The sequence below is a fragment of the Nymphaea colorata genome, chromosome 2 (genome assembly GCF_008831285.2).
Source record: "Nymphaea colorata isolate Beijing-Zhang1983 chromosome 2, ASM883128v2, whole genome shotgun sequence".
Lineage (NCBI taxonomy): Eukaryota > Viridiplantae > Streptophyta > Magnoliopsida > Nymphaeales > Nymphaeaceae > Nymphaea > Nymphaea colorata.
In genome coordinates, this window is record NC_045139.1 from 18,613,077 (window position 1) to 18,636,229 (window position 23,153).

The following is a 23,153-nucleotide window of genomic DNA, read 5'->3' on the forward strand; positions in this document are numbered from 1 at the left end:
CTCTTCAAAAGAAAATAGTTTCCAAGAGCGTAGTACTTTGTTTATCGAAGGGCAAGATTTTAAGAATGGATCAAAAGAATTCAGGTGAAAATTGTCCAAAAAAGTTCACCTAGCCGCTGCATCAAAATTTTGTTGCCCAGCCTAGAAGAGGAAAGCCCCTACAATATCTGCAGTCCAGTGAAAGTTTTCCAAGACTGGCTGGCTAAAAATAAAAACGATTGGACGAATACAGATTTATTGTGTCATCCTTTTTTGCTTATGGTATAAGTACATTTCTCTGAGAAGAGCTCTCCGCAGGAGTAGGACAGTATAATCTGAAAAAGAAAAAGAGAACAAGTTATACTTATCAGACTATCAGATTAGAAAAATGGGAACTTTGCAGCTTCTGCAAGGCGATAAATTACAAACTTCTAAAGATGGTAGCATTAAAGAAAAGCCAATAAGACAAAAGCTCAGGTGAGCTAATAGGTCAATGCATAAAAAAAGTGCAGAACACAGTACCTGAAGGAGAGGACCTGTCAGATACATCTCTAATGGAGGACTGCTCAGCAGCATGTGAATCAGAAGTCTGCTGTCAGAGGGTTCTGTGCTCCCTAAAGTCAATTGTGAAGCCTGGAAAAAGGAGAAGGGCTGCTTCATGTGGTGACTGGTAACTTCTACCATAACCTGTGAAATGCCATCACTACTTCTTGTCCATGTATTTGCAGAGAATGAGGAACAAAGCTACGCAAACATTGGGAATTCACAATTATTAGCCACATTCACTTATTATAACATGACAGATACAGATAGCATAGTAAAATTCATATACATAATGGGCTTACCAGATAATAATTGTAAAAGATCTCAATTCTGCAACCTTGATGCACCAAACTCATTTTTCTGGAAGTCAGTCCACAAAAACCACCATGGACCAGTTTTTGATCCTAACCTGAGAAGATGAGGGTTTCATAGGGTGGAAACTTAGAAGGAAGAAGCACACAAACTCAAAGTACAAAACAAACAAAGGTTAGAATTAATTCATTTAATTAATAAACATAACACAGAGCTAATATTTGGGCCATCCAACCTTCATTCATAGTGCATGTTTTGCATGCCTCTTAATAGCTAAGAGAAAATTATGCAATGTCTTAATATGGCTATGCATTAGAAAAATATATAGCTCTCATCTCACAAGTCAGCTCATAAGAAATTTTGGGAATTTCGATATGGGAGCAGGTCCAAGTTACCTAAAAACACCAGCAGCCATACGCAAGCCCATGAGGGCAGACAGGCCTAACCAAACTCCATGAAGACCAAAAATGGGTGGAGCATAGAGCAAAACCACAGAAGAAATTGCAGCAGCAGTCATCTGCACCGTAAGAGGCTAATGTCAGAATAATTTAAAATTTCCAGATGCGAGTTGGCAAAGATGAGTGCAGAATCAACTATTCAGGTATGCACCATTGAGAAAGCAGAATATTGGAAATCAGATATTCCATAATGTAGTCCATCAAACACAAATGCAAGTGCATTGACAGGCTGGCTAGCACCAACAAACTGCAGAAACACCAAATAAGTCAGCAAGTATACAGACACTGGAGACATTTAAAACAAGAGAATTACACAACGGCAACACATACAGACCAGTGCCACAGATTTGACAATTCCTAGAACCTCAAAATCCTTGGTGAATAATTTAGCTATAGAGCCAAAAGATGCACATAATATTACTGCCAAAGAAACTCCAGCAAATAATCCTGTCTGCAGAGAGAACAGTTCCCAAACATCAGCTGGAAGCAAGTTGTGACCCATCATGAAAGTAGAATACACTCTAGAGGAAAGGTGAAAGTCATACTAAGTTATAAATGAAATCAAAGTACATATTAAAATAAAATATAAAATCACCTTCAAAACACAGTAAGTGACGTCCTTAACCCTCTTATATTCTCCTTTGGGGAAAGCACTAGCAATCATGGCCTGGAAGTGGGCAAAAAGTCATGTTCATGACAATCAAACCTCAAAAAATAGAAGACATCAAAGAACAATGAAGATTCTTTCCACTTTCAATATCACTTCCACTTCCCAGTCTAGCAACTATTGTCTAAACAGGGTAGCAATGACGGCAAATATATTGGTACAGACATTCCAATTGCCTATTCAAGTATTCAATATAAAGTTGAAAATGTTACACAAACATACCTAGAAAAAAGATCATAACAAACACAAACTCATGTTTGAAAGGTTTACGTCTAACTGCCTAGATTAACAAGCTCCTTTGAAAATACCTGCTTTTTGATAAAAGTTGATGCAAATCATTAAGTCTTAAATAAAATTGTAATTGGGGAGAATGATGCATTAGTGCTGCATATTTTCTCAGCTCTTCTGAACCAGTGACCAAAGTCATGAAATTAACAAAGACTTTGGTTCCAACTTGCCCCCTTTCTTAACCGAAACAACAGATAGGCTGACCATTGTAAATTGCTGAGGCCAAAGGCCATCAAGTTCATTTTCTGCAATGGCTTCACAAACACCAAAATCAAAACCAAAACCTAAGGGAAAAAAAAAAACCTAGAGAGAGAGACGAAGCACTATGAGGAAATGGAAGAGAGAATGGCCAAAGGTAATTTGTTCTCATCTTGATCGCAGCAGCACTAGATGAAGACAACAAACTGCCAAACTTCACTTGCCCTAATTAAGGGTAAAAGGAGAGTAGGAGACTATACTTAAAAATCTAACTGTTGCTGTCACTTGCAATCAAAAGCATGCTTTTATGAAGTAGTTATTTAATCCAGGTGATGAAATGAAAAAAAATGAAACACAAGTTTGTTTTTGTTATATCCTCATTTATTGGGCATGTCTTTGTAATTTTTTTTACGTAAAGTTGCAATTATTTCCAAAAAAAACTATTTTCTAGTGAAGACATACTTTTTGTACACAAAAAAACTGAATAAAGCAAACTGCTATCACACACAGAAGTTGAGGGAAATATGCCTCTTCTTTTCAAGTATTTCTCACAGTTACAAAAAAGATGACTGTCTCTATGGTGGTTCCCATGCATGTATGCAGTCTACATAAACTGCCGAGACACTCTGGACATATTTGAGGCTTCCAAATTAGAGGCCTTCTAATTTCACAACAAAGCATTTATTTGGTTATTCGGTTCACATTGAATTTTATTACTTAATACCAAAATTTGAACTGAACAATAGCTGGATCTGAAATTTATTAGCAGACTCCAAAAATACCAGATTCATGCAGTGAGATCTTCAACCAAAACTTGTTTTATTGACTTCCTCAGGCATCAGCTACACTATAACATGAACACTAGTGCAACATAAATATCTTTATGCAAGCACAATGTAGGTTCTCAGACATAGTATAGAACATAGATTCTAGCTACCTAGCAGTCACTGAAGTAAAGCTTGATATCATTACCTACCTGACCAGACAAGCTTAATGCATCAGTCAGGAGAGACACAGCCAACCAAACCTGCAGACATATCTGATGAGCAGCCATAGCTACAGGGCCCTGACGAGCAGCCATTGCAGTACCCAAAGTCATTGTCATTAAAACTGAAAGAGTTCTCCCAAGAAGAAAACCACCTAGAAAATAATGGGAGCAAATGGATAAAAAATGCTACCACAGGAAAACATAAATATTTAAGACTGCTCACATAAAATGCGATATTGGATAGAAACAAGTGGTTGATCGATGCAAAATGAACACATACAAGAACCTATGAACACATATAAGAACCTAAGGAGTTAGCAAATTAGGAAAGCGCCCCAGCCAATAGACGCAGAAAATAATGGCAACAAACGGATCAAATATGCAACTATAGGAAAACATAAATATTCAAGACTGCTCATTTAAATGCAATTTTGGAGAAAAACATGTAAGTGATTGTGACTGATGCAAAATGAACACATATAAGAACCTAAGGAGTTAGAACAACTAGGAAAGAGCCCCAGCCGATAGATGCCTGATCTCAATCTGAGCTCCAATTTTCAACACTAATGTGGCCCCTTAGTAAAGCCCCACTGTACTTGCCCTACTGAAAGTTTTCAGGGTGCTTTCACTTCAGCGTTTCATAACGTAAGGGATGCAACTGTAGGTATGACAGGTTAAATAAGCTGGCTAGCGATCACAATCTGAGGGTGGTTTCTCTCCTCTTAAGAAGAAAACTTATGCATATAGTCATATACCAATGTGCTACCAAGAGAACAAAATCAAAACACAACCAGTCAAACATACAAATTCAGAGAAAACAAAAACAATTTCTCCACCTTCTCTTTTGCTTTTTAACTTTGGTAGGACGTCTTTTATGAGGGAAGGACAAGATAGTGAGATACAGATAACTTCATTACTGTTGAAAAGCAGAAAATCTAATCAGGCCATTTTGCTTGAATAAGGATGGTTCTTCAATTTGTGCTGGAAAATAGCTTGCAACAAAAGTTAATTTTTGATGGCCTTTACTAATTTTCAAGTTCTTATATAAATTCAGAATAGCTGACAATCTGTCCTCTCTTCTAAGCAATTTAGGGAAATTCATAATTGTTATTGTTTCCCCGAAAAAGATTTAGTGTGCAGTTCATTTCACCAGTAAGTACACTAGAGAAAAGCATTATAATCCTAAGCTGAAATGTACTAGGCGTGAGGATGCTTACAAAAGCTATTAGTACCATGTACACTGGCAGAGTAGTGTATTCAAAATCATGGTAAAAAAAAAAGTTACAGGTGTGGTCAACACAAATTGTTTAATGAAAAAGTAGGTTCTTAGTTTTACAGTTTTACTTTTACCATTGCAATGTGTAAGACAGAAAATCAAGCAAATGATACCACAGAAATCAACCATTGTGTTTTGAAAAAACACGACTGAACTATGTCATCAATCCTAGCTAATAAACTATTTGAGTCCATGTATATCATCATGGAGTTAGACAGCTATTTCGACCCTAGGCACATGGGGGCACATCATCCAAGTAGACATCTTTGACTAAATGTGTCTCTAGAAAGGGATCCAAGTTCAAAGTTTGATTTTCAAGCAAGTCAATGGGCATGTCTTTAGAGAGAAACACAATCGCCCTTCAATGAAGGTTCGAGTCGAACAAAAGTTTCACAAGGACAAATAACTAGATAAAAGACTTCAACAACCACTTATGATGCTTAAAGGCCATTTCAAACTAAAAGCACAAAGCATACCATTGACAACAAAGCTCAAGTAACACATAATATACACCAAAAGGGAAAAAATAAGAATCTAATTCAACTAGACCTAGAAGAGAGAAAATAAAAAGGGAAACAATACAAGAAAAAAAACAGTAAAAGATAAATTTATAAAAAGAAGACCAAGCTGTGCAATAGAATTTTACCAGGTATTCCATCTTTTGGAAGAACTGCCTTTGTTTAGCAAAATGTTACTTGTGGGAGTGATCAAGTGGAAAGGTAAGCAATACCATATCTTAGCAATGTTAATCTATCGGTCAGGAATAGGTATTCAAGGTCTACACATATATACTATGTCACACGGGTGCGGATACGGGGGGATACGGTAATTTTCAAAATTTGCGGATACGCGGACACGGGGATACGGGTGCGGATACGGCAATTTTCAAAATTTTCGGATATGAGGACACGGCTACATTAAATATTCTAAAAAAAAAACATTAAATTAATAGTTCACTCTTACAATCTTGTGAGAAAATGTGTTTTATCACAAAAGTACTGAATATTTGAAAGGATTGTTCATGGAAATAATTGGATGCATCACAAAAAATTGATAAAATGAAAAAAAAAAACATTAAATTTTATTTTTTATTTTTTGCCGTGTCCTAGCCAAGTTCCGTGTGGGCGAGTCGACACGGGTACGCGGCCTCTTTAGCTGCGTCCGTGTGACATAGCATATATATATACTAGCAATCTATGTTACATGGGTGCGTAAATGCGGATGCAGGTGCCAGTGCGGTACATCCTAGAAAACTTGGTTGCAGGGGCACGACAATGATATAACTCTGTATTCTTATCTTACATATATAAATACATATAGATACCAAGCATATAGTTATATGGTCGTTCTGTAGCTATTTGTCCAATTTTCTTTCACATTTATTACTATGAATAGTTTATAAGAAGCTATTTTAGTCCAAAATTTTAAAAGGTGCCCACCCTTTTCAAATAACTTTAAATGAGTGTGTCGTCCTTTTAAAAAAGACAACATAGTCATCTAACTTTTTGCTATCTTTATGATTTGTGGCCTTTTCACACAAGAAAAGGACAACACATCATGAAAAAAGAAACTTTTCGGTCTTCACACAATAAAAGACGACACATCATGCAAAAAGATAGCAAGAGAGATAGAGAGAGAGAGAGAAAGAGAAAGAGAGAAAAGAAGAACTCCGGACAAAAGGCTCAGCTTAGTTTCCCTTTTTTTCACTTGGCTTTCACCATGGAGAATCAGGCATGCACAAAAGGTGCAGACGTACATGCGCCAGCACCCACATGTTGTGTCGCCCACATTGGCGCGTCTGTGGGACATAGCTAGCAATAGCTGGTCGGCTACTTATCATTGACCTTAAGTTTGTAATTCTGATGATGTGCTCACATGTTTGTACGTGTTATTTATAGCCAAAAATCCATGTTTGCTTCTGAATTCACATATTCTACCATTCATGCATGTGTTACACCCCATACCTTCGCAAATAGTTATATGAAATGATAGATCTGAATGTGGGACTCAAGAGAAACTAATATACAATGGAGAAGACGATGTAGAAGTATAACTCTGTATTCTTATCAAGATCCATCAGAAGATAAATTGATATGACCAAAGACAAACTTCTTTTAAAACTACCAACACAAACATACCTGACTTCATGTAGCCACCAAACTGTAGGTCTTGCATTTTGGGGGGCAGCAATATAACTTTCTTACTCAAGAGCCAGATGAGCAAGATAGTAATAATGTATCTAAAATAAACGATAAAGAGGTCAGTTTCCCATACAATTTAGTCATAAATATACCAGATACCAAAAAGTAACTAAGAAAACATTACATACTATAACATGCAATGCTTGCTTAAAATCATATCTAGAACAAAATAGCTCATGGAATTTCATTAGCAGGAATTAATGCAACAAACAACTCAAGGGAATGTCCTCATAAAGATTCCAAATTCAGAAGACTATCCTAACAATAGAAGTTTCAGAAGAGAATTTGGAAGCAGTAGATTATGACTTTATTTTCATCTATCAATGGAGAAAATGCAGTAGCAGAGGTCTGGACACGTCGCCCTTTTCTTCCATACCTACAGTCACCATCCCAATAACATAAATCTGCCATGATCCATAGAACAGGGTGCTCGGGAGCTAAATTTGAGGTAGGAAGAAAAATCCCTATCCACCTGTGAAGACCACATACCCTCGTGCTCTCTCTCTCTCTCTCTCTCTCACACACACACACACACACACACACACACACACACAGAGTGAGAGAGTAATGAGAAAGAGAGAGACTACATATAAATGAATCCATAAAATTTCCAAAGTGAAGAAAGCAAGGATATAAAAAAAAAACGTACTGAGATACCACAACAGATGCTGCAGCTCCACTTACGCCAAGGCCAAGAGAATACATCAAAAGAGGAAATAGAAATACTGCTGCCAGGTTGCCAATGCCTGTAGATATTTACACAATCAATAAACCAATGATTCAGCATCAAAGAAGATAAGCAACAAAGGTACAAACTGAAAGATGGGATGTGTGTTGAAGAGAAAATGTATCATGAGGCATCACACCAGAGAATTGTCTAAATAGCAGAACCTCAGGAGCGACAAGAGACATCAGGAGTGACAAGAAGGGATAGTTTTCACGAACAAGTACCAGAAAAGGGAAGGAGATGAAAAAGAGCTGTATGTGTTTAAGAAACAAATACCTGAACCACTGTTTCATGCACACAATCAGGACAAAGCAACAAGATCATTTAATTGTTCTGGAATGACATACCAAGTTTATACTTTATATAATGAAGACCACTATTTGTGACTATGATCACCATAAAAATAGTCATAAGCAGTGAATGCTCATGTGAATTAGTCTACCTAGTGTTCAGCTTATTCTAATAAAAGTATAAAACAGCAGATATCATAATGTAGAAATAAAGTATTCTGCTGCAACATAAGGCTTCGAGTTTATTTTAGAAGACATTCAAGAGACTTTGTTATTTAATAATCAATCATGTCATGTCTTAAACATTTTTTCTAAATGACAATCTATGTCAACTTATTCCAGAGAGAAAACCAAAATTTTTATCTAAGCAAATGCAGGAAATCAAGATGAAAAACATCCACCAGAAATAAAGAAAGTGTACCTACCATGTAAAGTAATCATAGCTAGACACAGAAAAAAAAAACCCTTTTCAATAGATAATAACCAAATATATGAAAATATAACATGAGAGGGCATCTCCTAACCAAATGATACCTAAATAAACTAAAATATTTTTTCAATGTATTCCAACGACTTCTGCTAAACGTTGAAAAATAGGAGAGCGTAGCATTGCAACTAAAAATTCTGACAACTTCAGTTCCAACTTCCAACACAAAGTGGTTTCTAGAACCTGTTTGACTACTGAAAGTGCCTGCTGAAATGAACTCAAAGCCACAACTTAAGACAGAAATCATAAAATTAGATAGTTATACACCTGTACATAACAAAGGTGTTTTTGTATCCTTGAATCCACGGAATACACCTTGTATAGCAAGAGAAACCACAACAGCAGGAGCACCAAGTGCTCTTAGGGAGAGAAAACGCTGTGATGGACCCCACATTGGTGAATCCTGTTCAGAGGCAATTCTTCAGTAATCCGATAAATAAATAACTAAAGCATGAGAAAACGTGTCAAAGATGTTTCTATGAACAAAGACTTCTTGAATGATGAAACATGCGAACATATGGGACATATAGAACACATTGACATTGCAGGACATTCCATGGGATGTAGGACATGAAATATTGCATGGTATTTTATGATTTCAGGTTCCCATGGCACGTGCATAAATTTCCATAACTGATGAGACCATGAAAGACATGAGAAAAATCACATCAATGACAAGAACAAGATGCAGCATCAGAAAGAGAAAAATAGTTCATATGCATCATGAAGTGAACCTGCCTGTCATCCACCATCTTATCAAATACTAGGCAGTAGGCACACTCAGAATGTGCCAAATTGTTTCATTTTGTGGGTAACGCTTTGTAAAGCTGCATGAGGAGATCATGCCAAACACAGATGACAGAACATAACTGTGCATGACAGCTAAATGTGGTAGGGAAATAGATATATCCCAAGCTAGAAAATGCTGACAAAAAAAAAAGGTTAAGCACTTACAGGTGGTATGCCCATAACATTGAGGAAGCTTCCAGCTCCAACATATAAAGCAAATGCTTCAACCATACCAATGCCAGCTGCCAAAAGTATGGCAGTTGAAACGGATGGCAATTGTTTCTTTTCAGCCACTAAACCTACATTAGAACCAAACTTATTATTCACTCACTCATAACTCCTATTTGTTACAGAACGTGAAAAACGTTAGATGTAAATCATGCATATGATGAATCAGAACAATGAGGTTTGCAGATTAATGACGAAAATCGGCAAAATAAATTCACCTCCAATGGAATCCATCTTTGAGGACTTCGCAATATCCGCAGCTACAAATGAGGTCGTGACGCTTAACAGAGGAATGTTAAACAACTTTGATATAATGTTAAAGATTGAAACAGATACACCAACTGAAGCCAATTCAAGCGGACCTATTGCAAACAGTGAAATGACATAATTATATTTCATAGATTTTCTATAGAAGATCTCAAATGATTCAGACTAGCTATAGTAAATAAGCTATCTCATTTCCACAATCAAATAGAGGACAACATGCATATGACACACTAAGAATATGATTCAAAACCTATGCAAGTTCTATGGTTCTATAGAAATGTTTGTTATGCTTAACACAGAAATGTTAAAACAATTTTCATATCAAATGTTGAAGGCTGAAACAGATACACCAACCGAAGCCAGTAGCAGACCTATTGCACACAGTGAAATGAAATACAGATTACGTTTCAAAGTTTTTCTATAGAAAATTCCAAATTATTCAAACTAGTTATAGTAAATAAGTTATCGCATTTCCACAATGAGATAGAAGGACAAGATGTATAGGACTCATCCTAGATTGTGAGGGACGAGTATTTTGAAAATTCTCAGGGCTAAGCTACCACCAAAAATATGTTCCAACACCTATGTTAGTTTATCGTAGTTTAGTAGAACATGTACTACCCCTAATAATATTCCAGTTAGAAGCCTCATCCCACTCTTATACCTAATATCTATTGCTGCCTTAAGTGAGTCTGTCCACCTATGATGTCAGATAAATGAAATATTGAAACTAAAGCCTCTTATTTCAGCTAAAGTCATCTCTCAAAGAATCAGATGACTTAATCCTAGCATGATTTTAACTTAAAGTTTCTGATAGGCTTTATTCTGGAAGAGAACTACATAAAATTCATTCAGCACATTAATATTCTTGAATATTAAGGTTTTAGAGGAACCAATGCATATTTTTGTTTATCAATTAAACAACACAAAGTTCGAACCTCTCAGATAAGCTTATATTTTGATTGTCTAAATTTGGATATTGGCTGAAGTTTAGAACCCAATCAATTACACACTGTTGTTTAAGAGTTGGACTGCCCCAAGTTAAATAAAATCACAACCAAGATTTAAAATGTAAAAACATGTCATTAATAGAGAAATATTCCAACTGACATGCCAAGTCTATATTTCATATCCCTTCGTGTGCACCTCATTTTTCAAAAGAAATAAATAACTTGGCAGCAACACATTGAGGAAGAAACAAAACTTATCCTTGAACAAAACCACCTTGGAAATGTGAACGTGTACAACCAGGACATCATTACAATCCCTAGGGGACAGTAACAGTTCACCAACGATTTTATCATTATAACCAAAACTCTACAATCCATGTACACAAACAAAACAAACAGAAGAAAGTACCTAATCTTCCAACGTAAGCTGTCTCCAACAACTGAGACAATGGTTCAATTGCTTGGCCGACCATTGCAGGTATAGAAAGAACTATGAGCTCACTTTCAACAGTACTGAACGTCGATCTATTAGGAGATCGTCCAATCAGCACACTGAAATATAAAACACAAGATCCCCATCAAACAAAATAGCAGTAGAAGTGCAAAACGTATTCAAACACTATCTGAACATGAAACAAAGCCAGAGTTTGTTAAATTAAAAATGTAAACAAAAGAGCTTTCAAGTCGAAAAGAAAGGTAAAAACCCACTCCCAAAGGCAATAAAGACAATGTGGCAATAAAGACAATGTAGCTAAAGGCACAGATAGTGACATCAAGTACAATAGTGACCTACTGCAAAGAATATTGGTTAAGGTAGTATACCAATCTGATGCTTATAAGCCAAAAGAATTAGAAATCTTCTGTCCCTGTCAATACCTTAGATAAATAAAATGCAAGAAATTTGACAAAATAGAGATGATTCACCTAATGCCTTCCTTAATGCTATCAATCAAGCTCCCTCGCTGATGGACAAGACTTTCACCGCTCCTGTATGGACCGACATTACAGTCCGAGCATGAAGTGATCCTCGTCGTCCGCCCATACGAGCCTCTTCTCGGAACAACCACCTCAAATTGGCGTTCGCCGGAAAACAACGATTGACGCTTCGACCATCTCACTATGCTTGATTCAACTTTACTTTGCAACGCCGAACTACGAACGCAGCAAGATATCACGCGCTTGAAGTCTCCAGGGATCCTCCCACGAGGAACATAGACAGTCGTTTCAGCGGCGGCGCTCCGTAATTGCATCGCTTCCATCATCGGCACTCCTCAGTCTCCTAAGCTCCAAGAAAACAAGTAGCGAATTACCACAACCAAGCAAAGTAAACAAGAACGTAACTACAGGGTTTACTTCCCCGTGGAGGACCACTTTTTTCCGAAAACGGACACGAAATCGTTCCGTTTCTCCCTAGAACGGTGTATCTCTTTGGTTTACACAAAGAAAAACCAATTTCTGCATCTGTTCTCTTTGGCTTACACAAAAAACAACCGGTTTCTGTATCCGTGTTCTTTGGTTTACACAAAGGAAAACCAATTTCTGCATCTGTTTGAAGTGTCTAAACAGTAACGGGAAAAAACCAAAACAATATAAAAACTAAACAGGACCCAACTTCCACCACCCTGCGTGAAAACCCACAGACGGCAACATTTCCGGCGATCCAACGTGGTCAGAAATGCCGGAAGGAGGGAGAGAGAGAGACACAGAGAGAGAGAGAGAGAGCCGAAAGTTACCTGTTCGTGAAGTGGAGAGAGGAAGGGAAGGACGTCCTGAATCAGTGGGTTGCTGGCAAGAGGGCCGTTATTTGTGCCCTCCCCGGTTCCCACCATTTCTTGCAAACGGATCCAGACAATATTTTAGAAAATACCGATCCAATCAAACCCGAAAGGCTATAAATATCATAGTTACGTGGCTTCCTTTTAATTTCTCCCCCGACAATTGCCAGATTCGTCCATATCTTTTTGCTGTTTGACAAATTCATGCCCGCCTTTTACTTAAGTACTACGAAACTGATTCCTTGAATTAAATTCTCCGATTGAATTTTTTTCTTTAGACAAAAATGAATGGCGTTAATAATCGCACAAAATTGTTTTTATAAGTAGGGGGTGCAAATGGGTGCAATTTGGAAGTTATAAGAATTAAATATACTGAGGTGAGACAGAAATTAGTAGACTTGAGATTATAAATTATTATGATGACGGCATTTGCGATTCATTCAATCATTATAAAAAATGAAGGGGAGATGTCAGAATTACGAAACAAACAGAGCAGCTAACGCCAGTTGTAGTAAAAGTTATGTCCTGCAAGAAAATGACAAAAAATGAACAAAAAGTCCCTACCAAAGCAGAATTGAGAGGGATTGGTCTCCCATTGGGATTTCATGCCTAGGATTCTTTTCGCCGAAAAAGTTTTGCCCAAAAAACGCCTGTCACCACCTTTCAAGTCATTGGAGACAGTTAAAACCTCCAATCATCCCGTCAAAATCTGCCATAACCGACGAGAGGCTATATACAAAATCCATGGCCCTCTGTACATGTCAATTCCCTGCAAAACTTGTAATAGAAGAAGATAGCTTTACAATGTACATCAGTTTTTGTTCCCAGTTGTCCTATATACAAAGAGCTTAGATATACTTTTTTCCTTTTACAACCTTGGTAAATGCCAAAAGTGTGACATAATTAGATATTTTTATTGTTGTTGTTATTATTGTCATATTATTATTAGAAGATGTGGTTAGTTGGATTTTTACAAGATTATGCCAAATCGCAAGCTTGTAATAAGAAAAATAATTATCATCTTGACTAACAAAATGTATATTGTATAGTCCTCCTGTGTCAAATGTCCGATGAAAATAGCGGGTAAAGGAGGAAATCTCCCTCTCTCTCTCTCTCGCTCTCTGCTAAATAGCTCGATATCTTATAGGCTGGTTATTCAGTTCCATATGATACTGATTTAGCTTCTTGCAGTTTCAGCTTGTACTTGTTCTCACTATGCTCAGATAAGATGACAGTAAGCTTTCATTAGCATCCAATTTTCTTTTCTCAGGTGTAAGATCACTTGCATTATCTTGTGATGGGGGCCCATGCTTGTTTCGCTTTGATATGCTTGTATGTTTCATGATCTCCTGAAGTGTGAAACTTGTCCTTGCGAACTTGATCATGTTATAAGTTGATCGAAGTTTGTCAAGGGAACAATATGCAAGCTAAGGACTGTCATATCTTCTACCAAGGTATTCACCGAACAAGCGGAAGCCCTTTTGAAAGAGGCTATTCAGGAGCCGATGGAACTATTTCTACTTCAGGAACAAACATAAAGAAACTGGTTATTTCATTCATAGCTCATTCTATCTTTTTGCCGGCTAGATAGATTTTAGGCAGACTACTGCTGAATTATGCCGAAAAACAAGCACCAGGTGAACTTTTTCTGATTTTTTCACTTGAAGGTATTAAGCAGATTCTAGTTGGCAGGTTGGTTCAGGAACTAAAAAACATTGGCTTGAAGCGTTGTTCACAGATTTGCTTCAGTGATCAGCCCAATTGGCTGCTCAATGAGTTGGCAGTTAGAAACTTTGGTGACACTCAAGAACCTATGCTATTTAGAAGGACCAGCTAAACATCAGGATCTTTATTTCTGATGTCCTTCCAGGCAACCAACCTTGTAACTCTTTCCTGTCAGGTCTGGCACAGGTTTTTATGGAGGAAGCCTATAACTATGTCGATTACGTGCTTGGTTCTTAGAAGGCGCTTGAGGATTTATGCCACAAGGATACTCTATTGTAATCCTGTATCGCGTCCACCCAAATAAAGGAAGTAGTAATACAATGCATTTAGATGGTAAGGTTTCTACAATATTTTGGTCGTGGCCTCTGTCAGGAGAATGACAATGAGGATGCCATTAGCCGAAAGATGTGTTGGTACTATAAGAAATAGCTGAGAACCCGGCAAAGAATAATAAACTGTTCCTCTTGTTAATTAACGGTTGATAAGTGTGTTTTTTTAAAACGTATACAATCCTTTGGTCTCTGGTCGAGCTCATAGGTGCTATGATCAACCGATACAATCTGGTCCCATAACTCGGCCGCATGTGCAGAATGGCTCTTTTTCACAGTTACATTAATTTTTTCAAAGTAAAGCAGCAGAGAGTTCCATGTACAATAGTCAGGAATGATATGTCTTTCCACCATCTGCCTTAGAACTTCAGATGCTCTCTCAAATTTTCCACTTCTTAAGAATGATTCAATCAGATGATTGTAACTTCCTGTATCAGGAGAGTATCCCTTTCCATCCATCTGCTCTATGAATCTTACTGCACTTTCTGTCTCTCCGTGCTTACAGAAACCGCCAATCAAAGAATTGAATGTAGAAATATTTGGAAAATACGAATTCATCATCATTGCATTTACCATCCCAAGTGCCTTCCTCACGTTCCCTTCTCTGCAAAAACCATCAACCAAACAACTATAAACAATTACACAGGGCATATCCCCTTCACCAAGCATTTGATCAAGAATGTTTTTTGCTTCGCCACTTTTGCGTTCTCTGCACAACTTCAAGATCCTCAGTGTCTGATCAACAACTCTAGGGTACCAAGCTTTCATCCTGTGGAGAAACTTATGCGCTTCCTCTATTCTATTTTCCTTGTACAGTCCATATATAAAAGTATTGTACACATTTTTCTGATTTTCTCCAACTCCCTTGTTCTCTTCCATCAGATTCAGAACTTCAAGAGCTTTTTCAATTCTACCTCCCTCACACAATCCCCTGACCAGTTTGTCATAAGTACACCAATTAGGCATGGTCCCTTCTGTTCTCAAGTCATGAAACAGATCTAAAGCCATCTCCAACTTCTGTGCCTTGCAATATCCTTCAATCAATAGATTGAAAGTACTCAGATTTGGGAGACACCCTTTGAGAGCCATCTCCTTCAAATAACCTTCCGCAACCTCAACTTCCCCGTTTCTGCAAAACCCATTAATCAATGTGTTGTAAGTCACTGTGTCAACCACCACTCCCTTCTCCTCTGCCCTCTGCGACACCTCGACCGCTTCCCTCACTCTCCCATTATCACAGAAGCATTCTACCAATTTCGTCACCGTAATAACGTCGGGAACGAAACCGTGCGACAAACTCTTCCCAAAGAGAACCATAGCCTGCACAGGGTCGCCATCTCTGCAATACCCAGATATCAAAATGTTGAAAGTAACATCGCTAGGCTCTGCCATCTCTCTCAACAAACTCCTCCCTCTGCCCACCTTCCCGTTCTTGCATAGAGCATAGATCAAAGTGTTATAAATGACAGTGTTGGGCTCAAACCCATTCTTCTTCATGAACTGCAGAAGCTTAAAGCCATCTCCAATCCTGTTCGTGACACAGAGGCCCTTCATCAGAATCCCGAACGTGTATTCATCAGGCAACACCCCACACTTAACCATTCTATTCCTGAAAAACTCCCGGGCCAAATCAATGTCATCCTTGACGAGAATATTGAGAATTGAGTTACAGATCTTCAAAGAAGGCCTAATGCTGAATTGGCCTACCAAATCTAACACCTTTATTGCTTCCTGAGACATTTTAAACTGACCATAGTCTCTGATCATCCTCACAAAGATTTCTTCATCAGGAGGGGAGTTAAGGACATGGGGAATCTCCGAGAGCAGGCGGCCAGCGGCCTCGAACTTCCGTAAGAGGCAGAGCTTGTGGATGATGGCCTTGTACGTGGTCTGGTTGTGGAGGAAAGTGGGGATTCTGGATGCCCATCTGAAGGTGTGGAGTGCCTGAGAGGCTGACTTCTGGTCGAGGATGAGTTGGGCAACGTCCTGGTTGGTTGGAGGAGACGATGGAGAGATGGGTATCGAAGAAAACTGAAGGAGAGGCAGCAGGAAAGAAAAATTTGGTCTCCTGGTGACGGAGGTAAAGTTAGATCGCAGCATCACCAGTGGAATCGCCTGATTGTCCTGCCAGTAGGGTTCGGGGAAGAGAGGGAAGGGCACAAGAGGAGACGCTGGTTCAGAATTGAACTTGGAAGGCGAATCAAGCGATTCGATTCAACTCGGCTTTGCCTTATCCGGATCATGAACCAGAGTAACAAGTTTATATCAGTTGACCTGAATCCGGAAATAATTAGCTGCATCTGATCACGAAGCTAAGATTCAGTTCTACTGTGCCGTCCTGCACCTGAATTGATACTCTTATTCTAAACTCAAATTGAGATCCAACTGGAATCCGGACAGGGGATTGATAAAAAAAAAGAGATAAAATTTCAATGTTGAATTTCAGTAAATCTTACATATTAGTTTTTTTTAACTCGTTAAACGAATGGAAAAGATAAAAATATTATTTAAAAAGAGACTTACTATAAATACGTTTTATGAAATTTGCCCCTTTAAAATGCAGGCAGTTTGTGTGACGCTGTTGATAATTACATCCTATTTTACTTTATAGTTCAATAAATAAATGTGCGTCAATAAAACTTAAGCTACATGTTCATATCTCTTGATTTTAACGTTGTTTAACATATGAGAAGTAAGACAACTGGAATCTTATATGGACATTGATAAAGATGAGGGGAACCTACTTTGAGTGCGTGAAAGAAACCTTTTTGAGACACTTGGTCCCAACAATAACACTTGTGTTTGGATGACTAATTAATAATAAAGAGAAAAGGAAAGTAAATGTGTTTGGGTGCAAATGAAAGGAAAAAAAATGGATGAAAAGGAAATGATTTTTTAATGTAATTTCAATCCCTTCAAAAATGAAAAATTGACTTTCCTTCCCCATCTTTTCTTCATCTTTCCCTTCCTTCAAACATAGCGCAAACGAGTAGGTGAAATTTAGCTCGTATAAGCTCAATTAGGCTCATTTAAAGCACATATATAAGATCACTTCGAAATATTTTATAAAGAACTAATTTGTTAGTGTTTGATGCATCATTCTTTCATTTCATTTAGAGTAAGTTTATCTTGCAAGCTGGATTGGTGCCACTTGTGCAACTTTAATATTAAAAAAAAAGAAACTTTTTTTTTTTTTAACACTTAGGTCCACTATGACTAGCAATGATTTACGGTATAACAATTGTTGATGATGTTATAATGCTTTTAATTTTAAACTTATTTTTTACCCATCTAACAACGTCCAACATATATATCATTATATTATTGCGAGGAATTAGATTATAACTTATGTGCCCATGACTTCTATTTTTGTATTAAAAAATGAAAAAAAAAAGACAAATTCACAACAACTTGTGTGAGTCCACTAAGTGATATGGACCAATCCGATGCAGGGTCTCGATGATATTCCCCAGCGTGGACATGTTGGAGTGAGTAAGGACAAGCAAAAGCTGGAGATGGATCCAAATCCTTTGGACTCTTGAGCCAAAAACACAAAAACTGGACCCTACTTTCAAGTTAGGTCGATATTCGGCCGTATCCAATCCGTGTGCCCGCCTCCCTAAAGACCGTTCGAAGCCCCATTTTTCGCTATATTCTTAAGGAGGGCCTGATGTTTTTAGATTCATCAATATGAAGCACACTTTTTAATAATAAAACTGTTAGACCAAAGTTCCAAGTTCATGTCTGCAGGCTCTGTACTGTTGAAAATTTAAAGGTATCAATCATTTTAAGTTCGTATCCAGGTTATTTAAAATGGGCGGGTACTCTTCTCGATTCATTTGAGCTGATTAGCCTTTTAATTAAAAGTTAACAGTAAATAACTTTGCCACAAATGATGTGTAGGTTGATTTATATTCCTTTGTATTATAAACAATGTCAAATGCTGTTCTTGGAGTAATCTTAAGTTTACTTGGTTTTCGAAGAAATGACAAATTTTAATTCACATCATCAACTTGATTCCCATGAGCATTGTTTCTTTATATTGCAAAAAGTGTTCCACCTACTCTGGAGTTGAATGAAACAACTGTAAGTTCGTTCAGATTTAGAAGCAATCCTAATTTAGGAAGATATCTTTTCACATATGGCACGCACTAGAAAAATATATAAATTTTAGTCCCGATCGTGGAATTGAAGTTAAGGCGACCCTTAGAGTAATTTATCTAGAAGCAGAAGGGTGTGAATGTAATTTTATAGCATTTACAGAATCTTCGAGGCACCACTGTCTTCATGTCCAAGCTGTCGCTTGGAAGTTCTTCCAAAACTCCCAGAAGAATAGAAGTTGTCTAATTTTCTAAAGAAACGGTCGATTTTTTTGGCTTAATTTAGAAATGCACCTAGGTTGAGGATTTTTGGCAAACGGTTCTAGATTTGTTTATGTAAATTACAGAAAAGCCCTCTCCCCGCAAATATTTTTTTTATTTAATTTAGAAAACTGGGATTTAATTTTTTTTTTTAAAGGTGGTTATTGAACTTTTGAAAATCATGTTGCGGGTGTAATGTAATTAAAGCTGTAACATGCATGACACGCTAAATTTGTAAAAAATGACTCAATTGTATCGTCATAGTTTAAAGATCGAACAACGATTAGCTTATCGGTAATGGGATTTATATTATTTAAAGAACAAGATAAACCACTTCCCAAGTAAGAATATGTAATTTGTTAAAACTTTAAGGATTGACTCCAAAAGGACTATTTTAAAGTCAGTCCCATACTTGATTTTGTTTAGATAAAAGATATAGCAAACTTTATGAACTTTTGGTTTTTTCTCAAATAATAAATTTTTAAATTTGAATTGTGTGTAAGTCAAGTACAAGATATTATGTTTGTCAAATTCTAACTCAAGTAAATAAATTAAAGTCTTTAGAGATAATGAATAAGAGTAGAGAGTCTAACTCGCAGCAGGTTTGCATTGAAAAGTTTGATTAAATCAAACTTATCTAACCCAAAATTTTCAAATAAAAAATAATTTTTGCCCCAAATTAAGTTTTCACTTTTATTATCCAAATAGCTAAACCAAATTTTATAATAATTTTTCTTAAAATTTGGTTCTCACAAAAACCAATTTATTTGAAAATGTCATCCAAAAGCCTCCATAATTTTGATTTAAATAAGAAGATTCCAACTAAATCATTATCATTGAGGCCACTTCCGTTCAGTTTCTATTTCCATTGCATTAGGTAACATATTATAATTTTTTTTCTTATTTTTTATATTTTATATACTGTAGGTGTATGAAAAATAAATAAATATTTATCGAATATTTTTCCTTCGCACATCACAAAAACGCGTGACTTTTATAGTGAAAGCGATCGTTATTAATAAACAATAACAACAAACTTTGCGGTGCATTTTTTAAGACAAGCTGTGAAAGCTTTGGAACGAATTTGGAAATAAAGAAAAGGGAAAAGGATAGGCAAGGAAGACCCGCAGCCCGCCAACTACACAAAATAAATGCAGGCGATAAAAATAATTGAGATTATAAAAATCCTTCAGTTACAGAGTATGGTGTGTGAGTGAGAAACTGAGAAGTGAGAAACAGTGATCGCTAGGAGTCACCACGGCGTGAATCCACCGTGTCCTTCCCACCATTTCCGTCCATTTGGCCGTCTTCCGGTGGCCGGAATTATCTGTACAACAGGTTTTCTAGGTTTCTCCTGCTCTTTCTGAGTCACGATTTGGCTTGCATGTGGGCTTTTTGATTATGCTGGAAAGTAAGTTTATGTGCTTGAGTCTGTTTTAAAAATGGGTTCATTCCATTGCGGTTATCGATGCTTTTCGCTTCTTGATTGCCGCTAGCTCTTCAATTTTGTCATTCTTCGGCTCTGTTGGCGTGGCCGTCCGAAATTTGGTGGTTGAAGTCAAGGGTTGGTTGGAGGAAATTAGGGCTACGATTCTGCGGATTATTGGTTTTTGATGCAGAAACCTATGAAGTAAAGGAAGCAATTGGGGTGAATTTGATGAACACGATTCTCAGCTGATTGCTTTCCGTGGAGTTTCTTTGCGACGATGGTTATCCTGGGTGGTCTCGATGGACCGACTGATAAAAAGAAATTCTTCTGGCAGGAAGCCGGAGAAGCGTCTCCGAGCGGCGTACCTCAGGCTGAGACCCCGAGAGCACAGCAGGCTGGGTCGCCGAGGGCGGCATTGTTCCGATGGGCGCTCCGCAAAATGCAGCCGGAATTGGGGGCCGCGGGTGTGCCGAGTCGGCTGATGAGGGGCGTCAGCCGGCGGATGAGGAAGATTGGTCAAGGAGGCGAGGGAGATGAAGAAGGGAAGGATGAAGGTCTCAGTTTGGGCTGCCTTGGCTTCCATGTGAAAACGGGGGGCTGTCGGGTTGGCGCGGATATGATCGATGAGTGTCAATTAGGAAGGAGGGATGGCCTTGCAGATGGTAGCATCAGGAGGATTTCGAACGGAGGAGATGAAACTACGTTTGCCAGTCCTGGATGTGCTTCCGCCCAGACTGGAAACGGAAGCCCCGAACGCGAAAGGATTAGTATAGATTGCTTTGCTTCTGGCATGGCTGAGATGTTTCGGAAGAGAACTAGCAGAAAGGAGATGGATGCTTGTAGATTATCTGATTATAAAGAGAAAAAGGATCTGCCGTCAAGCAACACTGTGGAGCTTTCACTTCCTGATGATATTCTTGAGATGTGTCTGGCAAGAGTTCCTTTTGCCACTGTCATGAATGCAAGAATGGTGTGTAAAAGGTGGAGATTGTTGACAAGCACACCTCATTTTATGCAGATGAGATGTGATTATTCATATCAAAGTCCATGGTTATTCCTTTTCGGTGGCATGAAGGATGGATATTGTGCGGGAGAGATCCAGGCGCTGGATGTTTCACTTGGCTCTTGGCACAAAATCGATGCCCGTATATTGAGGGGAAGGTTCTTATTCTCCGTGGCGAGTGTTGGAACATCTATCTATGTCATAGGTGGTTGTTCTGGTCTGAATATGTCTGGCAAGGTCGAGAAGACGACTTTCAAGACGCACAAAGGTGTCTTGGTCTTTAATCCTTTTACCGGCTTGTGGAGAAAAGCCGCTCCAATGAATACTGCCAGATCTGCACCTGTTGTTGGTGTGCTTGAGGTTGCTTCTGGTTGTTCTGTTCTGCATGGGAGTTTGTTTAGTGATGGATTGCAAGTGGAGCAGCAAAGAGAGGGTAATAATCGATTGACAAAAGTCCGTGGAATTGCCACGGTAAGCAGAATGCGTCGTGCAAAGTCACATCTAGGTGCCGTGTCTGATGTGTATGGAGATCCTCATAGATTTTCACAGAGACGTCAATTAAGGCATCTGTTTAGTGAAATTGAGACCTTACCTGAAGATATAAAAGCATGCGGTTCTTCATGCGCTGAATGTAGTACGAGCGAGTCTGTGGAAGAGCAAAACAATTATTCTGGGACAAAGGACAGGAGGTTTCTGTTGATTGTTGTTGGCGGCCAGGGATCATGGGATCAACCGCTGAATAGTGCAGAAGTATATGATCCAGCATCCAACAAGTGGGCTGACATTAAAAGCTTGCCTGCTGATTTTGGAGCCGTTCGCTCTGGTGCTGTATGTAATGGGAAGTTTTATGTTTATTCTGAATCTGACAAACTTGCATCGTATGATATAGAAATGAGAGTTTGGTTCATAATCCAGACTCCCAATTTCCCTCCTCGTCTCTTAGAGTATTTTCCAAAGCTAGTGTCTTGTGATGGACGGCTTTTCATACTATGTGTCTCTTGGTCTGAGAGAGACGGCCGATTCGGTAGACAGGATAGAGCAGTACGCAAGCTGTGGGAGTTGGATCTCACATTGCATGTATGGACAGAGATATCAAGGCACCCTGATGCTCCGATGGACTGGAATGCTGCATTTGTTGCTCATGGCGATAAAATATATGGTATTGAAATGTTTAAAGTCTTTGGTCAGGTGTTGAATTTCCTTACTGTATGTTGTACTTCAGACTCAGTTGTGAAGTGGAGTCACATCTCCAGAAAGCATGTGAAAATAGATTTAGATGCTTCTTCATGCCTCACAAAGTCGATGGTAATGTTGAACTTGTAACTTGCTAATTCAGTTTCCTAATTCATTTGTTGATTGGGGTGCTTGTGTATGTTTCATAATTGATATCTCTAGTGTGCATGCTACTTTTATTCTTTGAAATAAAAGGGGTTGTGTCACAGATCCCAAATCTCAAGCATGTTCCTCTGCTTTTTCATTGCTCTGATATATTTGTATCTATGGAAGTCTGGAAGACAAGGATATCACCAGGTCCAGCTATGCTGTCGTCTCCGCTCACTTTCCGGCTAGCATTTTTATGGTTTTAATTTAAGTGGCTTTCTTATTTTTCAACTCTGTCCATAAGCTGTGGAGACGCCATGACGGGTGGAATATAATGGTTGGATTGGGAAAACGTGCGCTGCTTTGGCCAAGGATTCTTGGTTCGAATTCCCTCCTGGGCCTGCTCTCGAGCTTGCATATCAAAGCAGGCAGTAGGTCTGATGCCTTTTTATCTGCGGTTTTTATGCTTGAGATAAAACTTGCTCGCTAGAGTTAGTTTGCTGTCTGCCTTTGGAAAAACTTTCTGCACGTTATGCTAGCGTTTAGATCATCAATCATGTCAA

At 38.2% G+C, this 23,153-nt stretch overlaps 3 protein-coding genes across 5 annotated transcripts; 1 reads left to right on the forward strand and 2 right to left on the reverse strand.

Moving 5' to 3' along the window:
• Positions 1-85: 85 nt before the first annotated feature.
• Positions 86-12,497, reverse strand: LOC116248572 (protein DETOXIFICATION 45, chloroplastic). 3 transcript variants are annotated; one of them, XM_031621445.2, is made up of 17 exons: positions 12,382-12,497; positions 11,573-11,927; positions 11,058-11,200; positions 9,650-9,793; positions 9,369-9,502; positions 8,682-8,817; positions 7,560-7,656; positions 7,287-7,424; positions 6,848-6,948; positions 3,422-3,585; positions 1,888-1,959; positions 1,627-1,743; positions 1,444-1,539; positions 1,230-1,351; positions 825-931; positions 502-723; positions 86-314 (listed from the first exon to the last, which is right to left on the reverse strand). In XM_031621445.2, the coding sequence occupies exons 2-15, from the start codon at positions 11,908-11,910 to the stop codon at positions 847-849; spliced, it is 1,887 nt and encodes a 628-aa protein (XP_031477305.1). In that variant the 5' UTR covers positions 11,911-11,927; positions 12,382-12,497; the 3' UTR covers positions 86-314; positions 502-723; positions 825-846. The 3 variants fall into 3 exon arrangements, with proteins under 3 accessions (XP_031477305.1, XP_031477306.1, XP_049932193.1); XM_031621446.2 differs by lacking the exon at positions 7,287-7,424; XM_050076236.1 differs by lacking the exons at positions 86-314; positions 502-723; positions 825-931; positions 1,230-1,351; positions 1,444-1,539 and having other exon boundaries at positions 3,418-3,585.
• Positions 12,498-14,593: 2,096 nt separating this feature from the next.
• LOC116247117 (pentatricopeptide repeat-containing protein At2g17525, mitochondrial) lies at positions 14,594-16,652 on the reverse strand. Its single transcript, XM_031619084.2, has one exon. It carries the CDS (start codon positions 16,575-16,577, stop codon positions 14,616-14,618), a length of 1,962 nt encoding a protein of 653 aa, XP_031474944.1. The 5' UTR covers positions 16,578-16,652; the 3' UTR covers positions 14,594-14,615.
• A 3,373-nt stretch (positions 16,653-20,025) lies between these two features.
• Positions 20,026-22,729, forward strand: LOC116249310 (F-box/kelch-repeat protein At5g42350-like). The gene has a single exon (XM_031622547.2). The coding sequence runs from the start codon at positions 20,545-20,547 to the stop codon at positions 22,591-22,593; it is 2,049 nt and encodes a 682-aa protein (XP_031478407.1). The 5' UTR covers positions 20,026-20,544; the 3' UTR covers positions 22,594-22,729.
• The last annotated feature ends 424 nt before the right edge of the window (positions 22,730-23,153 follow it).

Coding starts and splice junctions, on each gene's coding strand:
- LOC116249310 (XM_031622547.2), top strand. CDS start 20,545: ATGGTTATCCTGGGTGGTCTCGATGGACCGACTGATAAAAAGAAATTC.
- LOC116247117 (XM_031619084.2), bottom strand. CDS start 16,577: ATGCTGCGATCTAACTTTACCTCCGTCACCAGGAGACCAAATTTTTCT.
- LOC116248572 (XM_031621445.2), bottom strand. CDS start 11,910: ATGATGGAAGCGATGCAATTACGGAGCGCCGCCGCTGAAACGACTGTC. Junction 9,794..11,057: donor AGCTTACGTTGGAAGATTAG/GTACTTTCTTCT, acceptor TGTTTGCAATAG/GTCCGCTTGAATTGGCTTCA. Junction 1,352..1,443: donor AATATTCTGCTTTCTCAATG/GTGCATACCTGA, acceptor CTTACGGTGCAG/ATGACTGCTGCTGCAATTTC.